The sequence below is a fragment of the Molothrus ater genome, chromosome 5 (genome assembly GCF_012460135.2).
Source record: "Molothrus ater isolate BHLD 08-10-18 breed brown headed cowbird chromosome 5, BPBGC_Mater_1.1, whole genome shotgun sequence".
Lineage (NCBI taxonomy): Eukaryota > Metazoa > Chordata > Aves > Passeriformes > Icteridae > Molothrus > Molothrus ater.
The window spans coordinates 4,462,418-4,481,709 of NC_050482.2; the positions used below are offsets into that span (position 1 = coordinate 4,462,418).

A 19,292-nucleotide genomic window follows, 5' to 3' on the forward strand; every position below is an offset into this window, starting at 1 on the left:
TGAGTTACTTTAGAGCTCTCTGCTGCCAGCATCTCATCCCCACAACTCATTACTGCTTCCCTCACTGCTGCTCCAAGATTCCTTTTGCAGAGACTTTAATTTGAAGCATATCCCATAAGATCAGCCACTCAGGGTTTTTTGTCTTCTTCCTCTCAGTTAGTATCTCATACATTTTATAAATTCATTGTGCCTCATGGACACGTTGGATGGTTGGACAGGAAGATCTTGAAGGTTTTTTTCCAACCTTGATGATTCTGTGACTCCGTGTTAGGTGGACATCAAATGACCAGGAGAGGAACAACCAGAATTCCTGGCTCCAGAAACTCCTCAAATTTCCACTCCTGCCTGGCTACTCCTTTCAGTACAGAGCTGGGTCACAAGGGTGGATCAATGAAAGACCCCAGAAGCAGTGATCAGGAGAGGATTTGGGACAAAAACAGAAGAGTTCAGACCTGAAGGGTCTTTTCACAGCAAAATCCTACAAGGCTCAACTTCAGGAGATGTAAAGTAATGAAGACCTATTAAAGTGAGGAAGAAGATTTGGGCATTGAATCCATTAATAATAATGTTGACTAAAAAGTGAATAACCTGAGAAATTAGAGGGAACAGCTATCAGGTGAAAACAGGTAAGAACAAGAGACAGAAATTTTAAAAGTTAAATCAAGGAGAGGGGAGAAGAAAAGTAAACAACTCCAGCAAATAAAGAATCTAGTAACAAGTTTAAAGACAACTGAAAAAAATGAAAAGAAAGGCATGAGCGGTGGGGAATCCACAGAGAAGGATTCCACAACTGGATAAAAGGAGGAAAGAGTAGAAAGGAAATGGAATGAAGGAAGCACAAATCTCCTCTGGGCCATTTCTATATTCCCCAAACCTATACAGGCCAAGAGGGTTCAGAGATGGTCACTGAAAAAATTGTTTCTCTGTAACACAAAGACTCTGTAAAATAACAGTGGGTGATATTCATGCTCTCCAGCACTCACATCTAATTTAGAAGTGATGGGGAACATTGATTCCTGCCTACCAGTGAAGAAAAACACTTCCTAAAAGCACTCAAGACCCAAGTCCCAGACAAACTTGTGAACATGAGAATTGAACATGTCAGGGGTCAACTCTCCTCACTGGGTGTGAGTGACAGAAGCCACATCAGAAACACCTTCCCAGAGGAGGAGAACTTAATACTCATGGAAAAACTTACACCCACAGCAGAAAGAAAATGAGGCACTGGCCACATTGTTAACCTGCACAGGAGAAGGTGGATCGATCTGTGATCCCAGACTGGCTTAACTGCAGTCCCAATCCCTTTCCATTCAAGCTGGTTTGAACATTAAACTCAACCCTAAAGACTTTCAAACCCTAAAGACACTTCATCTCCAAGCTGTGATCTCCTGGTGCTTCATATGGTCCGACAGACTCACAAAGACTTCAGCTGAATTTATTTCATTAACAATACAGTTCTGAACCCAAATTAGATGGACCTCACCTCCCATCTGTGCCACAGCCAGAAACTACTGACAAAGCAATGTGAACGCTGGAAAAGGACAAAGCATCTCAAAACATCACTGAACACCCACGAAGGGAGACAATATTTCAAGGAGGTTCCTTACCTGCAGGTGGGTCCATTCTGTATTTATTCTCTTGACACCAACCGACTGGTCGAAGTCTGCAATCCAAGTAAAACAACCACTGGTCATAGGATTCAGTCTCCTCCAATCCCACATAGCGAAGGCGTAATCTTCCTCCAACATTTTCAACCACACTAACTATCCAGTACTGAAAGGGATTCTGGGAATCCTGCAGCTCTATTAAGGAATCAACTGTAATGAGGTCTACAGGGTTTTTTCCTCGCAGAGGCTGTTTGAATAGAAGCAAAACTCCTTATTTTAAACTTTATTTGAAGACTTCTCAAGGAAACAGATGACAGCAGAAGATTATTTTTGTTTTTCACACCATCATCCAAGCGATCAGCAAACAGTCTGTTCTTCTTCTATTTTACCCAATGTCTTCCAAGTGCAAATTCAGAAGTAAAACAGAAAACAACAGTTGTGCTAATTTCTCAACCAACATCATCAACAACAACAACAAAAAAAGAATAATAAAGGTGGAACAGCTCGTGAGGCACATCCATTTAGGATGCTCCTGAACTACTCAAAGCCCAGTTGTACTGAAGGATTTTAAACAAATTCTCATTGATTGCAGCTGATAAGAACCAACCACAGGACCTGGACCCTAATATTTACCTAAAAGGTGACTACTTTGTCCATGACCCAGAAATTTCACTCTGTGTACTGATCTCTTTCGCCAAAGATCAGCTTTATCTTATTCCTACTGGCATGGAGAGCAAATTTATCCCCCCCAGCCACGGATGCAGGAGTCTGTGGGGGTTATTCCAAAGCTCAAAGCCCACAGCAGGTTTGGAGCCAAGCCCAAGGCACACAGGATTTGTTGGGTCAAGCCACCATGCCCAAGAAATCCCAGTGACTGAGGTTATTTGCTTCCACATGGTTATTTTCTGGGATCCAGTTTTGCAGCTATTTACACACATGTGTAACTTTCCACCTGCAAGCACAGGCATTAAAAAACAATGAGATGCTCTGCAGAACAACCCCTTTGGGGCTCAGTGGTTTTGTTTTGTGACTGTGAGCATCTCTGTATTCTCAAGCTTTAACATAATGGCTAGATTTCTTATTTTTTTATTAAATACAAGTTTGAATTCTTATGCAATGTCTCAGTTCCGGGGTTTTAAGAGCAGCATTAAAATGACCCCAAGACTTGGAAGCACCGGTCCCCAAAGGAGATGCTAAGCAAAGGCAAAATACATTAAAAACAAATACTTATTTTTTTCCTGTGTGTTTGTCCCACTTTTACTTAATTAAACCATATAAACATCTCACATTACTTTTTAAAATATTAATTCTGTAAATCAAGAGTCAGTCCAGGATGGTTCTTTCTAGTAGTGGCTACAAAACAAAACAAGGAGAAAGCCTTATTTTTCAAAAAGTTATTTTTTTCTAGTGAATATTAAAATATTGAAATTTTGAGATGCAATCGATTTTCATACATCTCTCTTAATCCAAAAAAGAAGGCAAGAGCATGAGAATATGGTAAAAAATGCAATTAAAATTAACAAAAAGCTTATCACATGTACAACTTTAAACAAATTTATGATTAACAGATATTTCTCAGAACAATATATTTGCCATAATAAGCTACTTTTCTACAGTGCAAGCTGCAAGCATCTGTATAATCTCTTCAAATATTATTTCATGGCAAAATGCAGTGTCAGAATTTAATAATACAACAGAAATCCACTTTAATGTGGATTTTTTCCCCTCTCATACAACTGCTTGCAACCAAATATTCTTTAATATGAAAGGATGGTGTAATGATTTAACTTATTATAATAAATCCCTGGCTGTATCAAAGTGAGTATTGCTTCCCTGATTTGTGTGCTAAATTTTAAGCCAATGGGCTGTCACTTACCCCATGAGAACTGAATGGCTAGGATTAATAATCAGCTTGCATGAAATATTAACATTTACCATCATGCAAGAACCTTTCACATGCGTAGCTGGCACGTAAAAATAAAAAAAAAAAAGGATTTAAAAAGTAGCACTACATATTGATTTAACAGCCTAACAACAATCTGCAGCACTCATGAACAGCAAATCTGTCAACAGGGGCCAACATACATTGCAGGACACAGACAGCACTGAGCACATAAAACACCAGGGAAGGGTCAGAAACTGCTTCAAGCCAACTCAGTGTTTTCTCTCTCTGCTTTTCTGCCTCTCTCCCCTGCCTGCAGAAAGGGGAGGTTTGGCACACACCAGGGATGGGGGCTGGACACCACCAGATTTCTGCATGTGCCACCTGGGAGTAGTCCAGGAATGGGGATGCAGCAGGATGTGGATTGTTTGGGGGCTGCAAGGCTGTTCTTCCCTCAGGCTGGGGGGAAAAAAACCCTAATGGTACAATATTAATTATCCCTGCCAGGTCCATCCATACTGCTCGGGCACGTGGAAAAAGGATGCAGCTGTGGATGGTGGAAGTGAACAGGGACAAAATGACCAAAAATGGTGCCTGGATGGACACTGGCTTCCCAAAAGCCAACATGAGCACTTTCACAAATTCCTTTATGGCCCTGCTCTCAGCCTGAACAGAGGGACAAAGAATGAGGGGCTCCTGCAGGAGCATCTGTCTCCTCTCCAAAGCACCCACAGCAGAGCAGGGCAGGCCCTGATGCAAAAGTGGCTTCAAGGTGAAGCTGTGGGGTTTTTGTCCAGGATCTGAGGCTGTCCCAGGTGCAATCCACCCCTTGAATTTGCTGCACAGACTGGGCTCTGGGAGCATCTAAAAAACGAACCCTTCTGCTCTTCTGAGGCCACCTCACCCAACAACTTCCCCGCTAAATGTGACTGCTGGATTTAGGTGGAGGGAATGTCCTTGAGGAGCACTGCCCATATAAAGATAAACCCAACAGTGCCCCCCATCAATCTACTAATCCCCCTCTCCAACCTGTGCCACAGAGTCCCAGAATGGTTTGGGTTGGAAGGGACCTTAAAGATCACCCAGTTCCAACCCCATGCCATGGGCAGGGACACCTTGCACTACACCAGACAGCTCCAAGCCCCATCCAGCCTGGCCCTGAACACTTCCAGCGATGGGGCAGAGATGGACTGGCAGCTCAGCTCAGCAGTTTGATGGATCTAATGGGGCACTGGAGGGCTGAGCTCTCACTTCTGTGGATCCCCTCCACACTCCATGCCTCTGTTGAGCACCCAACTTTCTAAAGAATGAAAAGGCAAAACAAACTCCCCGTGCCTGGGTGAGAAGCAGAGCCAGCAGAGTCCAGGCACTGCTGCCATGGATTTTGGGGCAGGGCTGGGTCAGGTCCCAGGGCTGGCAGACACAGACACTGCAAGCACACAGTGAGGAGGAGGAGGAGGAGGAGGAGGAGGAATGCAATCTAATACATACACCTTCCAGCAAATTCGCAGGGGCCGTCCTGGCGCCAGTCAGATCCTGGATGAGAAACTCTGTCCAGTCCATGTATTTCTCCTTGATTGCTGGGGAAAGGAAGGGAAGGGAAGAAAAGAAATGCTTAGCACAACAGACTGCAGCTGCCTGCCACGTGTGTGTCACACAGTGGACCTGGTGTATTTATTAAGAACAAATTCTTCATTATTAGAGGGATGAGGCACTGGCACAGGGTGCCCATTGAAGCTGTGGCTGCCCAATCCCTGAGAGCATCCAAGGCCAGGTTGGACAGGGCTTGGAGCACCCTGGGATAGTGGAAGGTGTCCCTGCCCATGGCAGGGCACGGAATGAGATGATCTTTCATGTTCCTTCCAACCCAAACCATCCTATGATTCGATCAGAAACATCTCCTCGGGATTTACCAGCTCTAAAGTTTTGAATTCAACTACAGCTCAGACAAGGAAAAAAAAAGCTGGTTTGTTGTCCAGTTCTTTGGGCAACCTGTGCACACAGTTAAATCCCAAAAAAAGGGAAGGTGTTGCTCCACTGTAGCCACTGCCAGTGATTTACAACATCGTGGCTTATCATCCCCATCTCTCCCATTCAGAACTGGCCACTGCCTGTGTAACCACTCGTTTCCTGCTTATCACCTGGGCTCAGATGTGATTCATAAAGTCTCTCTGTATGTTCACTAATGACCTCTGGGAAAAAAAGAAGCTGTGCAAACTTTCAATTCCTTGACAGGAAACCAGAAACTCCAGGTGTTTTTCCAACAGAGTAGAAAAATCAACCCTGAGAACATCATATATCAGCTGCTGAGTCAATATACTAGCAAGAAGAAAGATTTAAAGTCTTTCCCTTATCAGGAACTTCTGTTTCATTTAGTAAAAAAAAAAAAAAAAAGAAAAAAAAAGAATAATTTCTGAGGTAAACACTGTGAACCAGCGTTAATTTAGCACATGTAGGCAGTTTTATAAGATTTGAACTGAAATATATAAATTTTGCCTCTAGGATTCATATTCCAGGTCAGTTCTGGTTTAAATCAGTGGACACATGAAGGTAGTAATTCAGCAAATCTCAGCTTGACAGACAGAGATGCCTCTTCAAATGCTCTGTGCAGCTGCAATCAAAAATCCAGAAATTCGACTTTAATTCTACCTGCCTGTAGAGGAGAATTAAAGTACACCTGAAAATTTTGTTTTCTCTCCAAACTAATCTTATATGTGAGAGAATCATCAGGAATGCAGTTATGTTGCTAACTTAGAAACACCTACAGAAAGGAAAAATCACAAACATTTGAAAATTTAAACATTTCCTCTGAACAAACAACTAGGTATGTTATTTAAAGACCATTACCCCATGGTAATCCACAGGACTGGGCATGTGTAAAGATACAAGCCATGCCCAGGGCACCTTACCTCAACCTCATTTCTGAGCTGTGCTCCTTCCCCAAAAGCCAGTTCTCCCAGCTTGAGCTATACATCCCATTTAGATATCTAAATTACTTTAAATGTGCATTTAAATGGACTTAAAATTATCAAACCTTGCACTGCTGGACTCGAGCCTCCATAAAATAGTGTTTGAACTTGCCTGGAACCATTCTAAGTCTTTTGCAGCACCAGTTTTGCATGATTTCTGGAAGATTTCTAACCTTTGCATTATTTAAGATGAAAGAACAGCCTGAGAAGAAATGGTTTAGATATGACACTTTCTCTCCCAACACCCCTGCTGCGCTGAGCTCATCAGTTCCCGTCCACCTACCTCAGGATAAAGGAAAAAAAGCTGAATTTTGGCACCGGGGAGGGGACAGTCACTGTGGTAATGGATGAGGCTGGGGTCCCTCTAGCTCAGATTTCTGCCTCCCCCTGAGCACAGCACTGGGTGCAGCACACAAAGGTGCAAGTTGAACTCGATCTTGGCTCGTTCCCACAAAGTTGTCAGCCAAATTTCTCAACGCCAGAGCTTCACTACCAAGGAATGACAAATGTGATAAAAAGCACACACTTTGAACTTTCAAAGCTGGCAGGAGTCGGGGGGGAGGGAGGGAGATGGGGGGGAAAATAGGATTTTTCCAAGTTGACAACAGATTAACAGATTTCAGGGGCTTCCACTTCCAGATGCCCAACTGGAGATGTCATAACGATGCCTGAATCACAGATCTGGCTGTCTGTCAGTCTCCCAGTGCCTTTCAGAGAGACAAAAAAAAATCCCCTGTCCTTTTCTAAAAGACTTGCACCTCACAGTTTGACATCTAAATAAGCTCTTCTCCACATTCAGATCTGGATTAGAGACTTCCAAAGTCCAAAAGTCACAAGGTGACTTCTTGTTTTCAGACTAAATAGGCTCAGCTGAAAAAAAAACCCTGAGCCATTCTCAGTTTCTAGGTGGTTTCAGAACCATCCTTCTCATACAAATCTAATTTCTAGGGTTTTCCTTTATTATGCTTTTGTGGCATAGATAAAACAACTCTGAAAACCTCTGAGAGACAGGAAATTGCACTGGAAGTTGTAGAAACAGGGATTTGTACCTTCCTCTGTGCCTACAGAGCACAATCAGCCCTCTCAGTTTTACAGTTCAAGTCACCACAGTGCAAATATTAATTTTTAGTAGTAATGAAGTGAATCTGAATGATCACGATAGCTGCAAAAGCCTTTGAGGACCAAGGAAAATGTTAAACAAATATATTCAAACCAAGGAGAATCTGCTGGGTAAATGAGAATCGCTGTCATTGCCATGCATGGGTGCCCAGCCTGAGCATCCCTCTCCAGAAATGCTGCTGCTCCTCTGGCATATCAGTACTGGGGACTGAAGCAGTGAATTTCCATCACTATTTCCCATTTTCCCTCATCATTAGCTACAGGAAAAGGCTCTACTGAACCTCTCCTACTGCTGGACAGGCTGGGAGAATTCTGCTTTTTTTCTTTTTGCAGCTGGCTGGCCAGCTGGTGGGAAGGGAAGGTGGCCAGGATAAAGAATCCTGCTCCATAGCGACCTAAACTCCACTAGTATTCCTGTTTTCAAAACATTTTTCACTGCCTTAAATTAATTCAGTGAGTCAGGAGTGGTCCATGGGCTTCAGACACCTGAAAAAGACCCCACATTTCCCTCCCCAGTTCCTGAGGAGCAGCTGTAGGGATGCACCAGTTCCCAGACTCAGTGATGGGCTGGTGAAGGGTGAACCATTCCCAACAGACCTCAGTGAAATTATCCACACCTGCAAAAGTAAAAACCAATAAAAACCTTGCAGCTCACTGCCTCCTTCCATGAAAAAAAAAAAAGATTATTTCAGAGATCACCTTCTAGTTTGGCAAGCATTACAGCAAATTCTTGAATGAGAAAGAAAAAGGACCTTTCCAACATTGATTCGGGTTATAAAACAGTGCTCCTTCCAGAGACCTGAACTCCACCAAGAAATGGATCATATCCAATGTCCCTCAAATTCTTCCCACTTTTCCCTACTCAATTCACCTTGCTCACAACATCTCTGACTCCCATTCCTCTCTCCCCTTTCTCACCCACTGCCATTTCCTCCCTTTTCCTCATTTTCCTCATTTTCCCAAGCTGTGTCCTGAGACTCCAGGCAGCATTTGGACCTGGCACCAGCTGAGGAGCAGGGGCTGCTGCCAGCTGCTCCCTGCCTGATGTATTTAGTATTTATCATCAGGTTTTCCCCATCAGCTGCTCAAGCCCAGCCCTTTCCCCTTGCTCTGTGCTTGCTGACCATGAAAACCATTCCAAGAGCAGCTGGAAATGCTGGAGCAAGGCACAGCCCATCCAATCCCCCTGAACACGTGCCCCAGAGCCAGGACAGCAGCTTCATTCCCTGCAACCCTGTAAATCTCTGTGCCCTGCCTCAGCCTCAGCACATAATGGGTTCAGATTTATCTGCCTCTCTAGAGAAATAAGAGATTAAAAGCACATTCACAGTCCCATGGCAGCACTGAGGCACAGGCACTCCATTCAATGAATATGAGATACTATTATCACATTAGCAGCTCTTGGGATTTTATCTCGTTTTCTAGGAGTTGCTGTTTTGCTGAGAGCCACTCCTCTCAGGTTTACACGGAAATTCTCATTTTCCTTTTTTTTTTTTTTTTTTTTTTTTTTTTTTTTTTTTTTTGCCCCCAAGAACAGGGCTCTGCAAAGTGCAGGAAAAACCTTGAAATCTGAAAGACAGACATGACAATGGGAAGAACATGGTTTGTTTTGGTTGTTTTTATACTTTTCATGACTGTTTTTCCCCCCAAGGCACCCGTTTGATTGGCAAGAACAAGATTCAGGGATCTGAACTGCTGCATTTGGTAAAATAAAGCAATGGTAGCATGTATAACTTACAGGCATACAGTACCTAAAAATAAGCTACTCCTTGGAAACACTTCAGCATGCCCCATGGATACATGTGCCCAACAAGCAGCAATATATCAAATTATGCTCATTTTTGTCCATACCTAAAAGAAAACAACAACCAAAAAACAACAAAACACTCTTCACACTGGGTTTCTCTTTTTTTTAATAACTCAGGGTCACCAGGAACCTGTCGACACCTCTACTGGAAAATCCCCACTGGAACCCATCAACCTCTAAACAGCAGAGTTTTAATTTTCTCATATGTGAAGAACAGCATCTTAAACAGCTTTATAAAATGGTTTAAGATCTTTCAGATTAATCTGCTAAGTGACAACACTCTCAGCGTGGGAACTATTTTTATCATTAAAAACTTTAACTCTTTCCTAGGACTGGAACGAACAAAAATAGTTAACAAGGGGAATTATAGCTGGGTGGGAATCAGGCAATTCTTTTCCCTCCATTGTGAAATAAACTAAAATACCAGCATCTCATTAAAAGATTAATTTGCCTAAACAAACAATTCAGGATGTTCAAAATTTAATACAGATATACAAATTAGATACACATATACATATATACATACACATATATATATATTAAAAATATATATATATATACACACACACATATATATAAGAATCAGATATACATTTAAGATACATTAAAGTAAAGCTGCTGGTGCCAGAAAGAAATGCCCAGAGCCTGGAGAGAAGGATCCCAGATCAGCAGGAGAGCACCTGAAAGGCATCACAAGGGAATTCCAGACACTCCATCCAGCAGGGATGGGTGACATTATAGTGGAGATCTGCTACAGGTCACCCAGCCAGCAAAACTAAGGCTGGACAGGGCTTGGAGCATCCAAAGTCTAGTGGAAAATGTCCCTGTCCATAGCAGGGAGGTGGAAGAAGATGATCTTTAAGGTCCCTTCCAACCCAAACCATTCTGGGACTCTGTGACAAGATATGCAGGTTTTTAAAAGCTAAACAGCATACTGCAAAACTATATAGAAAGCTTACAATATTGACATTTTCTTTTAATTTTAAAGTTGCCACAAATCCGATGGAATATTTATAAGTTACAAAAATATTAACACATAAATGCTGTAACTATGTTATAAAGGCCTAAATGATGGAGTAGAAATGAGATGTCTTTATATCAAAATAACATAGAATGCTAAAACAATTTGTTTAGACTTCACCCATCAAAACAATTTGTCAAAACTGACATGTTCTCACAAAATATTTCCATTTTGATAAAACAGCATTTTGACAGGAAACGGTTGAATCCCCACATTTTCATTCCTCTTGCTGAACTATTTACATCCCTGTGAACCAGACTGGATGTGAAAACAGGATGGGGGCTGAGTGCTGTCCCCAAGTAAAGGCTCAGGCTGTTTCTGAACCCTCCCCAAGACCCAAAGGGCTGGGAACACACTCCACTGCACACCCTACAAAGCCAGATCCCCTATTAAGAATTTCCAAAATAAATCAAGTAAAACCTACATTTAAAAAAAAAATTACTCAGTGCTTTAATGACTTTTTTAATAAAAATGACTGTTTGCTTTGAATTCTTTTGTGGGCTCCCTGAAAAAAAAGCCAAATGGGGCTAAAGACATCTTCAAACAATTTCTTACTTAAAACTTCAAACAGTCTTCTGTTCTCACAGCAGCAGAGTTCTGTGGTTTGAACTGGATCACAAAATAATGCAAATTCAGTCCAGGAAAGAAAAGAAGTGCATCAAAAGCTGTTGATCTGATTTCCTCGTGGTGCAGCCACAAATATCATGAGACCCCACCTTCAGAGCTCAGGCACTGCCTTCTATACACCTGTCTTAAATGAAGTGCTCAAGGAAAATATTACATGGAGATGATTTTCACAGAAACCAGAAATCCTAAGCCACTGTCCATCAAAGAATGCAGGTGCTCAAAAGACACTTCTGGACCAGCAGTACCCTGTGCTCCCATCCATGTGAATTCACAACAGGCTAATGAGCAGGTGCTGGAAGGAAGTGTGATGTCTGTAGGAGAATGTGTCACTCTTGCATTCTCTCAGTAGATGATCCTTTTAAGCTGTTGATTAATCTGCTTGCTCCTAATTAGCTCACTTTTTAAAAAATAAAACTGAGTTAAGCACAAACTTCAAATTAATGTTTAGCCCATGTGAGCTATGTAATTTAGTAACAATATTCTGCATGTTTGTTAAATTTTCTTCAAGATATTTGGTGCCCTCTGTTTTTTCAGGCTATCCAAACCACCCTGGTCTCATTTCTAAAAGAAGACTACACTGTAGTTTCTGTGGTCCTGACCCAAGAAAGGGCCAGCACACAGACTTTAATCCTTGCACATCCAACTCTGCATGAAAAAGCAGTCCTTGATTAGAAAAAGAAGAAAAAAAGAAAATAAACAGATAAAAAAGCATGAACACAGGCTTTTGGTTCTCACCTGAACTCCCTTACAGTTTTTTCTATTCAACTACACTGAATTTCAGTACAATGCAACTTTTATCCTTCCTGCTGCCATTCAGAATTTCAAGAAATTATCTGCTTATATCCTCTGGGTCAAAACAAGCAAGCTGATGAGCAAAAAGCTGCCTCAGTGTCCACAGGACACTTTGCTTCCCAACATCCTCTGAGCTCTTCACAGACATGCACACCATTCCCCTTGTGTTTCTCCAGTCTTTAATTAACTGCTATCTTTTAACAATAAAAAAGCAGTGGGTGGTTTGGGAGTTGCTTTTTCATTTCTTGAAATAAAAAAAAAAAAAAAGCACTGGCTACAAATTCCAACCCAGCTGCAGGAACTCTGGGTGGAAGAGGTGGATGTGGGATGCTGTGGGAGAAAACCATCAGTGTGTGCAGACAGGGTGAGTGGATGCTATTATACTGATTTTTTTTTTTTGTTTTGTTTTGTTTTTTGATTATGCAAAATCTTGTAAAAATCCCCTCCATCAACTCACTGCAGCTCAGGAAGCTGAACAAGACACTTTGGTCACCACCACCAACTACTGAGGTACTCCTATGCAGCAGGATCAGCTGTCTTCACCCCAAACACAACATTATGGATACAGACACACTTTTCTGACATCCCACTACTGTGGCTTTCTGCTTCCAAGTCAAACTGCCCAAGATCAGAAGAGAAATTTGTCCCATAGATCCCAACAGTGCCACAAAGCCAGATCAGCCTGCCCTGACTCCCTGAGCACAAAAGCCTCAGGTACCCAGCCAGCAGTAAATTATTTAATCATAAGTGCTGTGATTAATTACCTCCCTTCAGTCAAAGTCAATACCTGGTTTGCACTGAAGTACTTAAAATAATTTTTTAGAAAGAAGCTAAAAAAGAGAGGGGTGCTGATAATGGGAAGGGACTCTGATCTGTCTTGGTGGTGTTACTTATCAACTGCAATCAGATTATGCAGATAAGGAACAGCAGCAAATCCATCAGCTCCACCTGCACTTGTTTCAAGCCTTCACCCAAGTGTGATCAGCACTGAAGTATTTAAAATAAATTTTTAGAAAAGGAGTAGAAAAGAGAGGGGTGCTGATAATGGGAAGGGACTCAGCTCTGTCTTGGCGGTGTTACTTCTCAATTGCCATCAGATGATGCAGGTAAGGAGCAGCAGCAAATCCATCAGCTCCACCTGTGCTTGTTTGAAGCCTTCACCCAGGTGTGATCAGCATCAACCAGCCTGGAATGACCCAGACACAGCCCTGCTCAGGGTCTGGGAATGAGGGGAGAGAGATGCAGGTGGGACATGGCAGGAGGAGAGGGGAATTAATCTCTTCCCACCCTTCACCTTGCAGGGATGCCACCAATTCCTTCACCTGGTCCTTCAGCATGACAAAAAGTCACCTGTGGCCATCCAGCCTCAACAGGCTGGAATTTAATGATGAAGCATTCAACTGTTTAGAGCATTTACCACATATTTATAGCCAGGTTAATGGCTGGGCTCAATGATATTTTCCAACCCAAACAATTCTGTGATCATTTATTTCTTTTTAAGGTGTTTTTACAATGATTTCACCTGAAACACAATTCTGCAACGTTGTCACCTGGAGTGTCACCACCCTCATTAACACCACCAAAAATTGGGAAGGGAGTGCAAAAATATCTTCTGGACACAACCATTTTTAAGTGGGTGTCCTGGTTTAGGGCAAATTTTGGGAGAAAACAATGATCTTTGATGGTTGGGCTCAATGATCTTTCCCAACCCAAATAATTCTACGATTACTTATTTATTTTTAAGGTATTTTTACACTGATTTCACCTGGGACACAATTCTGCAACACTGTCACCTGGAGTAGACACCAAAACCCACCCTCATTAAAGCCACCAAAAATTGGGAAGGGAGTGCAAAAATATCTCCTGGACACAACCATTTTTAAGTGGGTGTCCTGCTTTAGGGCAAATTTTGGGAGGAAACTTCTGAAATGGTCTTTTCTAGAAAGCAAAATCAAGCAGTCCCCCCCCCCCAACCAGTTCAGGAAGTAAACCTCCTTTGAGAAAAAGTGGAAAAAAAACCTGTTTATGCAACAAGCAAAGTATTCACAAGCATAAAAAATGAACAATATTAAACAATGAAACCTCTCATAGTTCTGAAGAACTTCAGAGAGTCCTTGTTGTAAGGTGTAGCTGAGCTCACTCAGTCTCTTATCAGTCTCTCCTGTGCTGGAAAATGCCATGTCCCAGGCTCCAGTGAGTCACAGGCATGGGCTCCTGATGTTTTTCTGGGTTTTCTGTCCAGAACTGAAGGCTGATCAGGTCCAAGAAGAAGAAAAGCCACAGTTTGGGGAACTTCTCTGCCTCAACTAGCTAAAAACTAACTAAAAGCAAAGGAGAGCTCTCTCCTGCTGCCCAGGCTGCAGACAACACAGTCTGTGAGAAGGAAAACTGAAGCTTTTTATATTTTTGGATACAGCCAGCTCAGATATTCCACAACTTCTCCTTCTCCCCCCTTTGGCTCCCAGGTCAGGTTTTCAAAGCACAGAACTCAGTATCCAGCATAAGCAGAACAGACAGCTGGGGATACAAGCAGCATGAAGTCACCCTAGGGCAGTGGGGCAGTTATCTGCAGGCATGAATGAAGGCTGATTATTCTCATTTTGTTACAGAATCCAACGTGGCAAAAATGGGCTGATTTTAGTCTCAGTTACCTGTGTGATAGATTAGGAAAAAACCTGAGGTGTAACTACAGAGACTGTTTCACCCAGATTTGGTCATTTGTGCTCCTCCAAAATTTCTTACCTAAACAGAAACTGCACACTCCTTAAAACAACAGCAGTAACTCTGCTCCCTGCCCCATTCAATTCTAGGAACAAGGTACCTGAATTTCATTGCTGCCAACAACAGTTTTAGAAACAAATCGTGACTGGCTGACTGAAATGATCTTGGATGTGTACAGAGAGCTCCTGAAAGGCATTTCTGAGAGGCAGGCAATGCCTGGATTCTGAGAGCTCTGCACACACCACATCACCATGGGGGTGCTCCCATCATCAGTATCAATGACCATTAGGGAGATGGCTCACTGTGAAAATGAGCATCCAAACTCTGCAGCTCCTGGCACTTAACCCCAAGCCTCCACACACATTCCCTGATTATTTTTTCATTCCTTGTGCATTAAGCACCGTGCCCAGGGTTCAGAAGAAATGGATTGAGAGCTCCAGCTCCCAATCTCCAGACCCAGGAGTCTTTAATGAAGGCCTTGTGAAATCGGCAGTTTGGGAGCTTTCAGGGAAAAGAGGGGGGAACCTGGTATTGTGACTGTAATTTCTACATCAGTTTTTAGCCCATAGAGATAAAAGAATAATAGCAATAACACTGTGAGACTGCTGTTATCCAGGGAAAATCAGCATCTTAACCAACGTGCTCAGAAGCAAAACCAGATCACAGAGCTCACAGTGACTGCATGAGAAGGTTATGAATTCACCTGTGTGAGAAACAAGCACACACACCAGATTCTTGCACTTAGCAGGCATTTCCATGGTTATTTCCTTCCAAATTGTAGCCCCTCTGGGTGAAAACCAAAAAACTATTTAGTCATCTTTGCAGGTAAAGAGATTTACTGTGGCAGGTAGACAGAAATGCACAGGCAAATGTAGGAGAAATTGTAAAATCCTGAAAGGTTTAAAAGTTTCAAAACTAGAAGTTTTAAAAGTATAATTTAAAAGTTTTGAAAGCCATGGGGGAGGATGTTTGTGCTGCTTGCCCAGCCATCAATCCTGGCAAACTCTTCCTGTAGCATTCCACAGCTCCTGGTGCACTTTTTCCACACCAGAAACGCAGAAAGAGGGGAAAAAAATGTGTCTAAAGAGCAAAACGCTGAATTCCTAGATAAACCCCCATCCAAGTCAGAATTCCTAACCACAGCCAGAACTACTGCAAGCCAGCCACCAGCCTGGTTCAGAGCTGAATCAGTATTTCTGGGCAGCATGGGCACACACTGGCCCATGCCAACAGGGGGTATGAATTGGGCTCTTTCACACAAAATGACATTGCCCCAGGTGTCACTGATGCCACACAGTGAAACAAAGAAAACCTGGAGGTCTCCTGAACACCACACACCCTCCCCTTGGCTTGCCTTGGCAATGGACACAGGAGGCAGCTCCATGCCCCGTGCCTTTGGGATCTCACAGACCAGCCCCAAATAGATTTTGTGGCACAACAACACCTAAAATTTATGGGCCATTCCATCCTGGGATGTCACTGCAGTATAAACATCCTTCCCAGGGCTCTGACCTCACACCTCCAAACTCCATCCAATTATCCCCCACACCAAGTGCCTGTTCTAACTCCCAAACCCCACAGTCACTTTCTGAAGGATATTCTTTGGAGACAGCTCTGCAAAACCCAACAAATTTACAGCAGCACAGTGTCTTACATAAAGCATAAACCAGTTCACTGCACAATTATGTTGTTTTTCCCTGGTAGTGCCAACAGTCTACAGCAAATATCCACTACAAATAAAAGCATCAAAACATAGAAGACAAATATAGGGATGTGATGTCCAAGAAATCCATTCTGATTTGGGGTTGGGATTTGGAGGTTTTAGTTTCTTTTTCATTTTCTGTATGCTACAGAAAGAGGAGAATGAGTGGGGACGATGCTTGCAGTTTACTGTATGCATTATACTGTTTATTACACAACAGAAGAAACAGCGATAAAAAAAAAGGAATGAAGTTTTGGTTAATGCTTAAAATTAAGGGAGTTATTTTAGAATCATGGAATGGTTTGGACTGGAGGAGACCTTGAAGATCCTCTTGTTCCATCCCTACTGTGGGAAGGGACACCTTCCACTAGACAAGGTGGCTCAAAGCCCCATCCAGCCTGGTGCTGAACACTTCCAGGGATGGGGCAGCCACAGCTTCTCTGGGCAGTGTGTCCCAAATTTTTTCCAATATTTTTTTTTCCCACCAGCAGTGATTTCAAAGTGAAAAAGCAAGGCATTACTAGTTTCAGCCTGACACCCCCAACACAAAGATGCATCCCAGTAATAAGAGGCAAAAGGATTCTTTGCTGGAAAATTCTGTCAAGACTCAAGGGGAGGCTGGTGCCACTGTGCTTGGGTTAGTGAGGGATTTATGTTTAAAGAGGTTGACCTGAAACACAGGCTAGACAGAGTTGAAGGAATAAAGTAGATATTTATTATAAGGTCTTCAAAGGATACACCTTGGGCAGTACAAGAGCCTGGATGTGGGCTCCAAGATGGACTTGTAAGGTCTGATTTAAGGGTTTGCCTGTGACTCTCCCCAAATCTCACTGCTCACCCCCAGTGCTTGGGACAACAATGGAAATGTAACCATTGCCATGACCCAACACACTCCCAAATTATCATGGAAATAGCAAACAAGCCTCATTCACCACAACTCCAACTTCTGACACCCCATGAAGCAGAAACATATGTTTTCCAAAAAATCCCATCAAACTCATTTCACAATTTACAGTGCGTTCTGTAATTAATCACATTTGTATTGCCAGCTCCTAATGACTGAATCCCGTTTAATCACTCTGGAGCCTTTCAGCTGTGTGATGTGAGCACCACAAATCAGAACCTGCAGGGCCTGATGAACATTCATCATGCATCCTTTCCCGAAATTAATGGTACAGTCAAAGCACAGCCAGGCCCCATGAGGTGCTCAACATCCTATGCACAAAATGCAAATTCATAACCATCATCACAACACCATCAAAGAAATACTCCATCAAGGCTCATTTTGTGCTTGCTAAACATGTGTTTTCTTCACTTGGAAACAGAAAAGGGGCTTGAACTATAAATCCCAGGATCAAAAACATCCCCCGAAACTTTGAAGAGTTTAAATCTGAATCGGAGATCGACGTGGAGCATTATGCAAAGCAATGTGTGAACTGAGAATAACAATGTGCTACAGGACCTGAAATGGGAGCAGCTTTTCCACAGTGCTCTGAATTTCCTTTCAATTATAAAACTTCAGCTTCTCCATCAACCTGGGATATTCTGACTGGAGATGATGATGCTCCAGTGAACCAAAATGCCTTCACTGCTAAATCAAATATTAGTGCAGAGCCATGCTTCACTCAACTGGTTTGTGAGCCCTTAATCTCATCTTCATCATACAATGCTTCCTCTTAAGTTTTTTTGCCTTCTTTCTAAATAAATTTAGATGTTCTACATGAAGAGGCCTTCCCAAAAGATCCACCTGCTGAGAAGGTCAAGCACAACAGCAGAACTGCTCAGAGCAAAGCAGGATTCTATGGAAAAGGTAATTTCAGCAGTCAGAACAATCAGGGTGTAGATGCTTCACATGGGCAGGACTCTGGACTTCCCAGAGTTGTTTGGCACAGGGGAATTGCAGGATTTCCCCCTCAGCAGTGAAAACATTCAGGGTGTAGATGTTTCACTCCTCACTGACCTTCCCAGGGGTGCTTGGCACAGGGGAATTGCAGGATTTCCCCCTCTCTACGTTCTGTACTCCTCACGGCAGAGCCTCTTCACTAAAACTGCTACAACACATAGCAGGACGGTTTCCTGAATCTGGAAAGGTTTCCCCTGGATATAATTAATCTTCTACATCAACTCCAGCCCTTTAGGAAGTAGCTACATTTTTTACACCTAAAAACACTGACTTTCCCCTCGTTTCTTCATTCCCAAGTGACAGCGTGGGGAAAGAAGCTTTTTTTAGCTACAAACACAGGAGGTGGATGCTCTGCCTCTCAACACAAAATAAACCATCAATCAGGATGGGTTTCAGCATGTCCTTAAGCTCATTTGTGGGTCTGGGTTTTATTCCTTCTGTGACCAAAATCAAATGGAAGCGAGAGCACGCACACAGAGACACAGAAACAGATTATGTGGGAATTCAGAGCAAAAGTTCTCCAATCCAGAAAGGCCAGAACTGACCCAGAATTTGGTATCTGGGTTGGAAGAATTGATTTTTAGTTGTCATCAGGAAAATGCTTTATAGGAGCATCCCTTAAAGCTCCTGCTCTGTGTTATCAGCCACCTCCACGGGCTGCAGGAGCATATGGCCTGCTTCAGGAATCCAGCTCCTTCCACGGTGACTGGGAGCCCACATTATCATGCATAATGAAGGAAAAATCAAGTGCAAGTCACAGCTGGCTCGGGATCATGCTGGTGCTTGCATCTGCCACTAGCAGCTTCCCAAATTCACTCCGTGCCTGTTCCTCACCGATCCCAGGTGCACCCGAAGGAAAGCTCTGCTGAAGACACAGCACTGGGCATATTGGTTTGTCCTTGGCCTAAAAGGGCTCAGAAAATCCTCCCTCAGCTCAGCATTAAAAGGTGTAATTTAATATCCAAACTGATCAAAAAAAGGTCCACGGCAGAAAAGTGTACTTCAATTTTGGCATGCTCTGGAGCAAATCCCTTGCGCTACTCACCCTTCCCAGTTCCTACCCAATGCACCAAAAATATCACCTCCTTCTCTGATAAAAACACCCAAAACTCTCTAACTTTGAATATCAAAGACATGGGGAT

The 19,292-nt window shown here is 42.8% G+C and overlaps 1 protein-coding gene across 3 annotated transcripts in view; it reads right to left on the minus strand.

The window, feature by feature from the left end:
• SFMBT2 (Scm like with four mbt domains 2) overlaps positions 1-19,292 on the minus strand; it is a 117,037-nt gene that overhangs the window by 62,033 nt on the left and 35,712 nt on the right. For 2 of the 3 annotated variants that reach the window (XM_036400643.2, XM_036400642.2), the window contains exons 5-6: positions 4,981-5,069; positions 1,608-1,854 (exon numbers count right to left, since the gene is read on the minus strand). In XM_036400643.2, coding sequence (XP_036256536.1) covers positions 1,608-1,854; positions 4,981-5,069 — 336 coding nt within the window. Of the gene's footprint in view, positions 1-1,607; positions 1,855-4,980; positions 5,070-19,292 lie in introns of those variants that run through there. The other variant, XM_054514819.1, reaches the window with a different exon arrangement.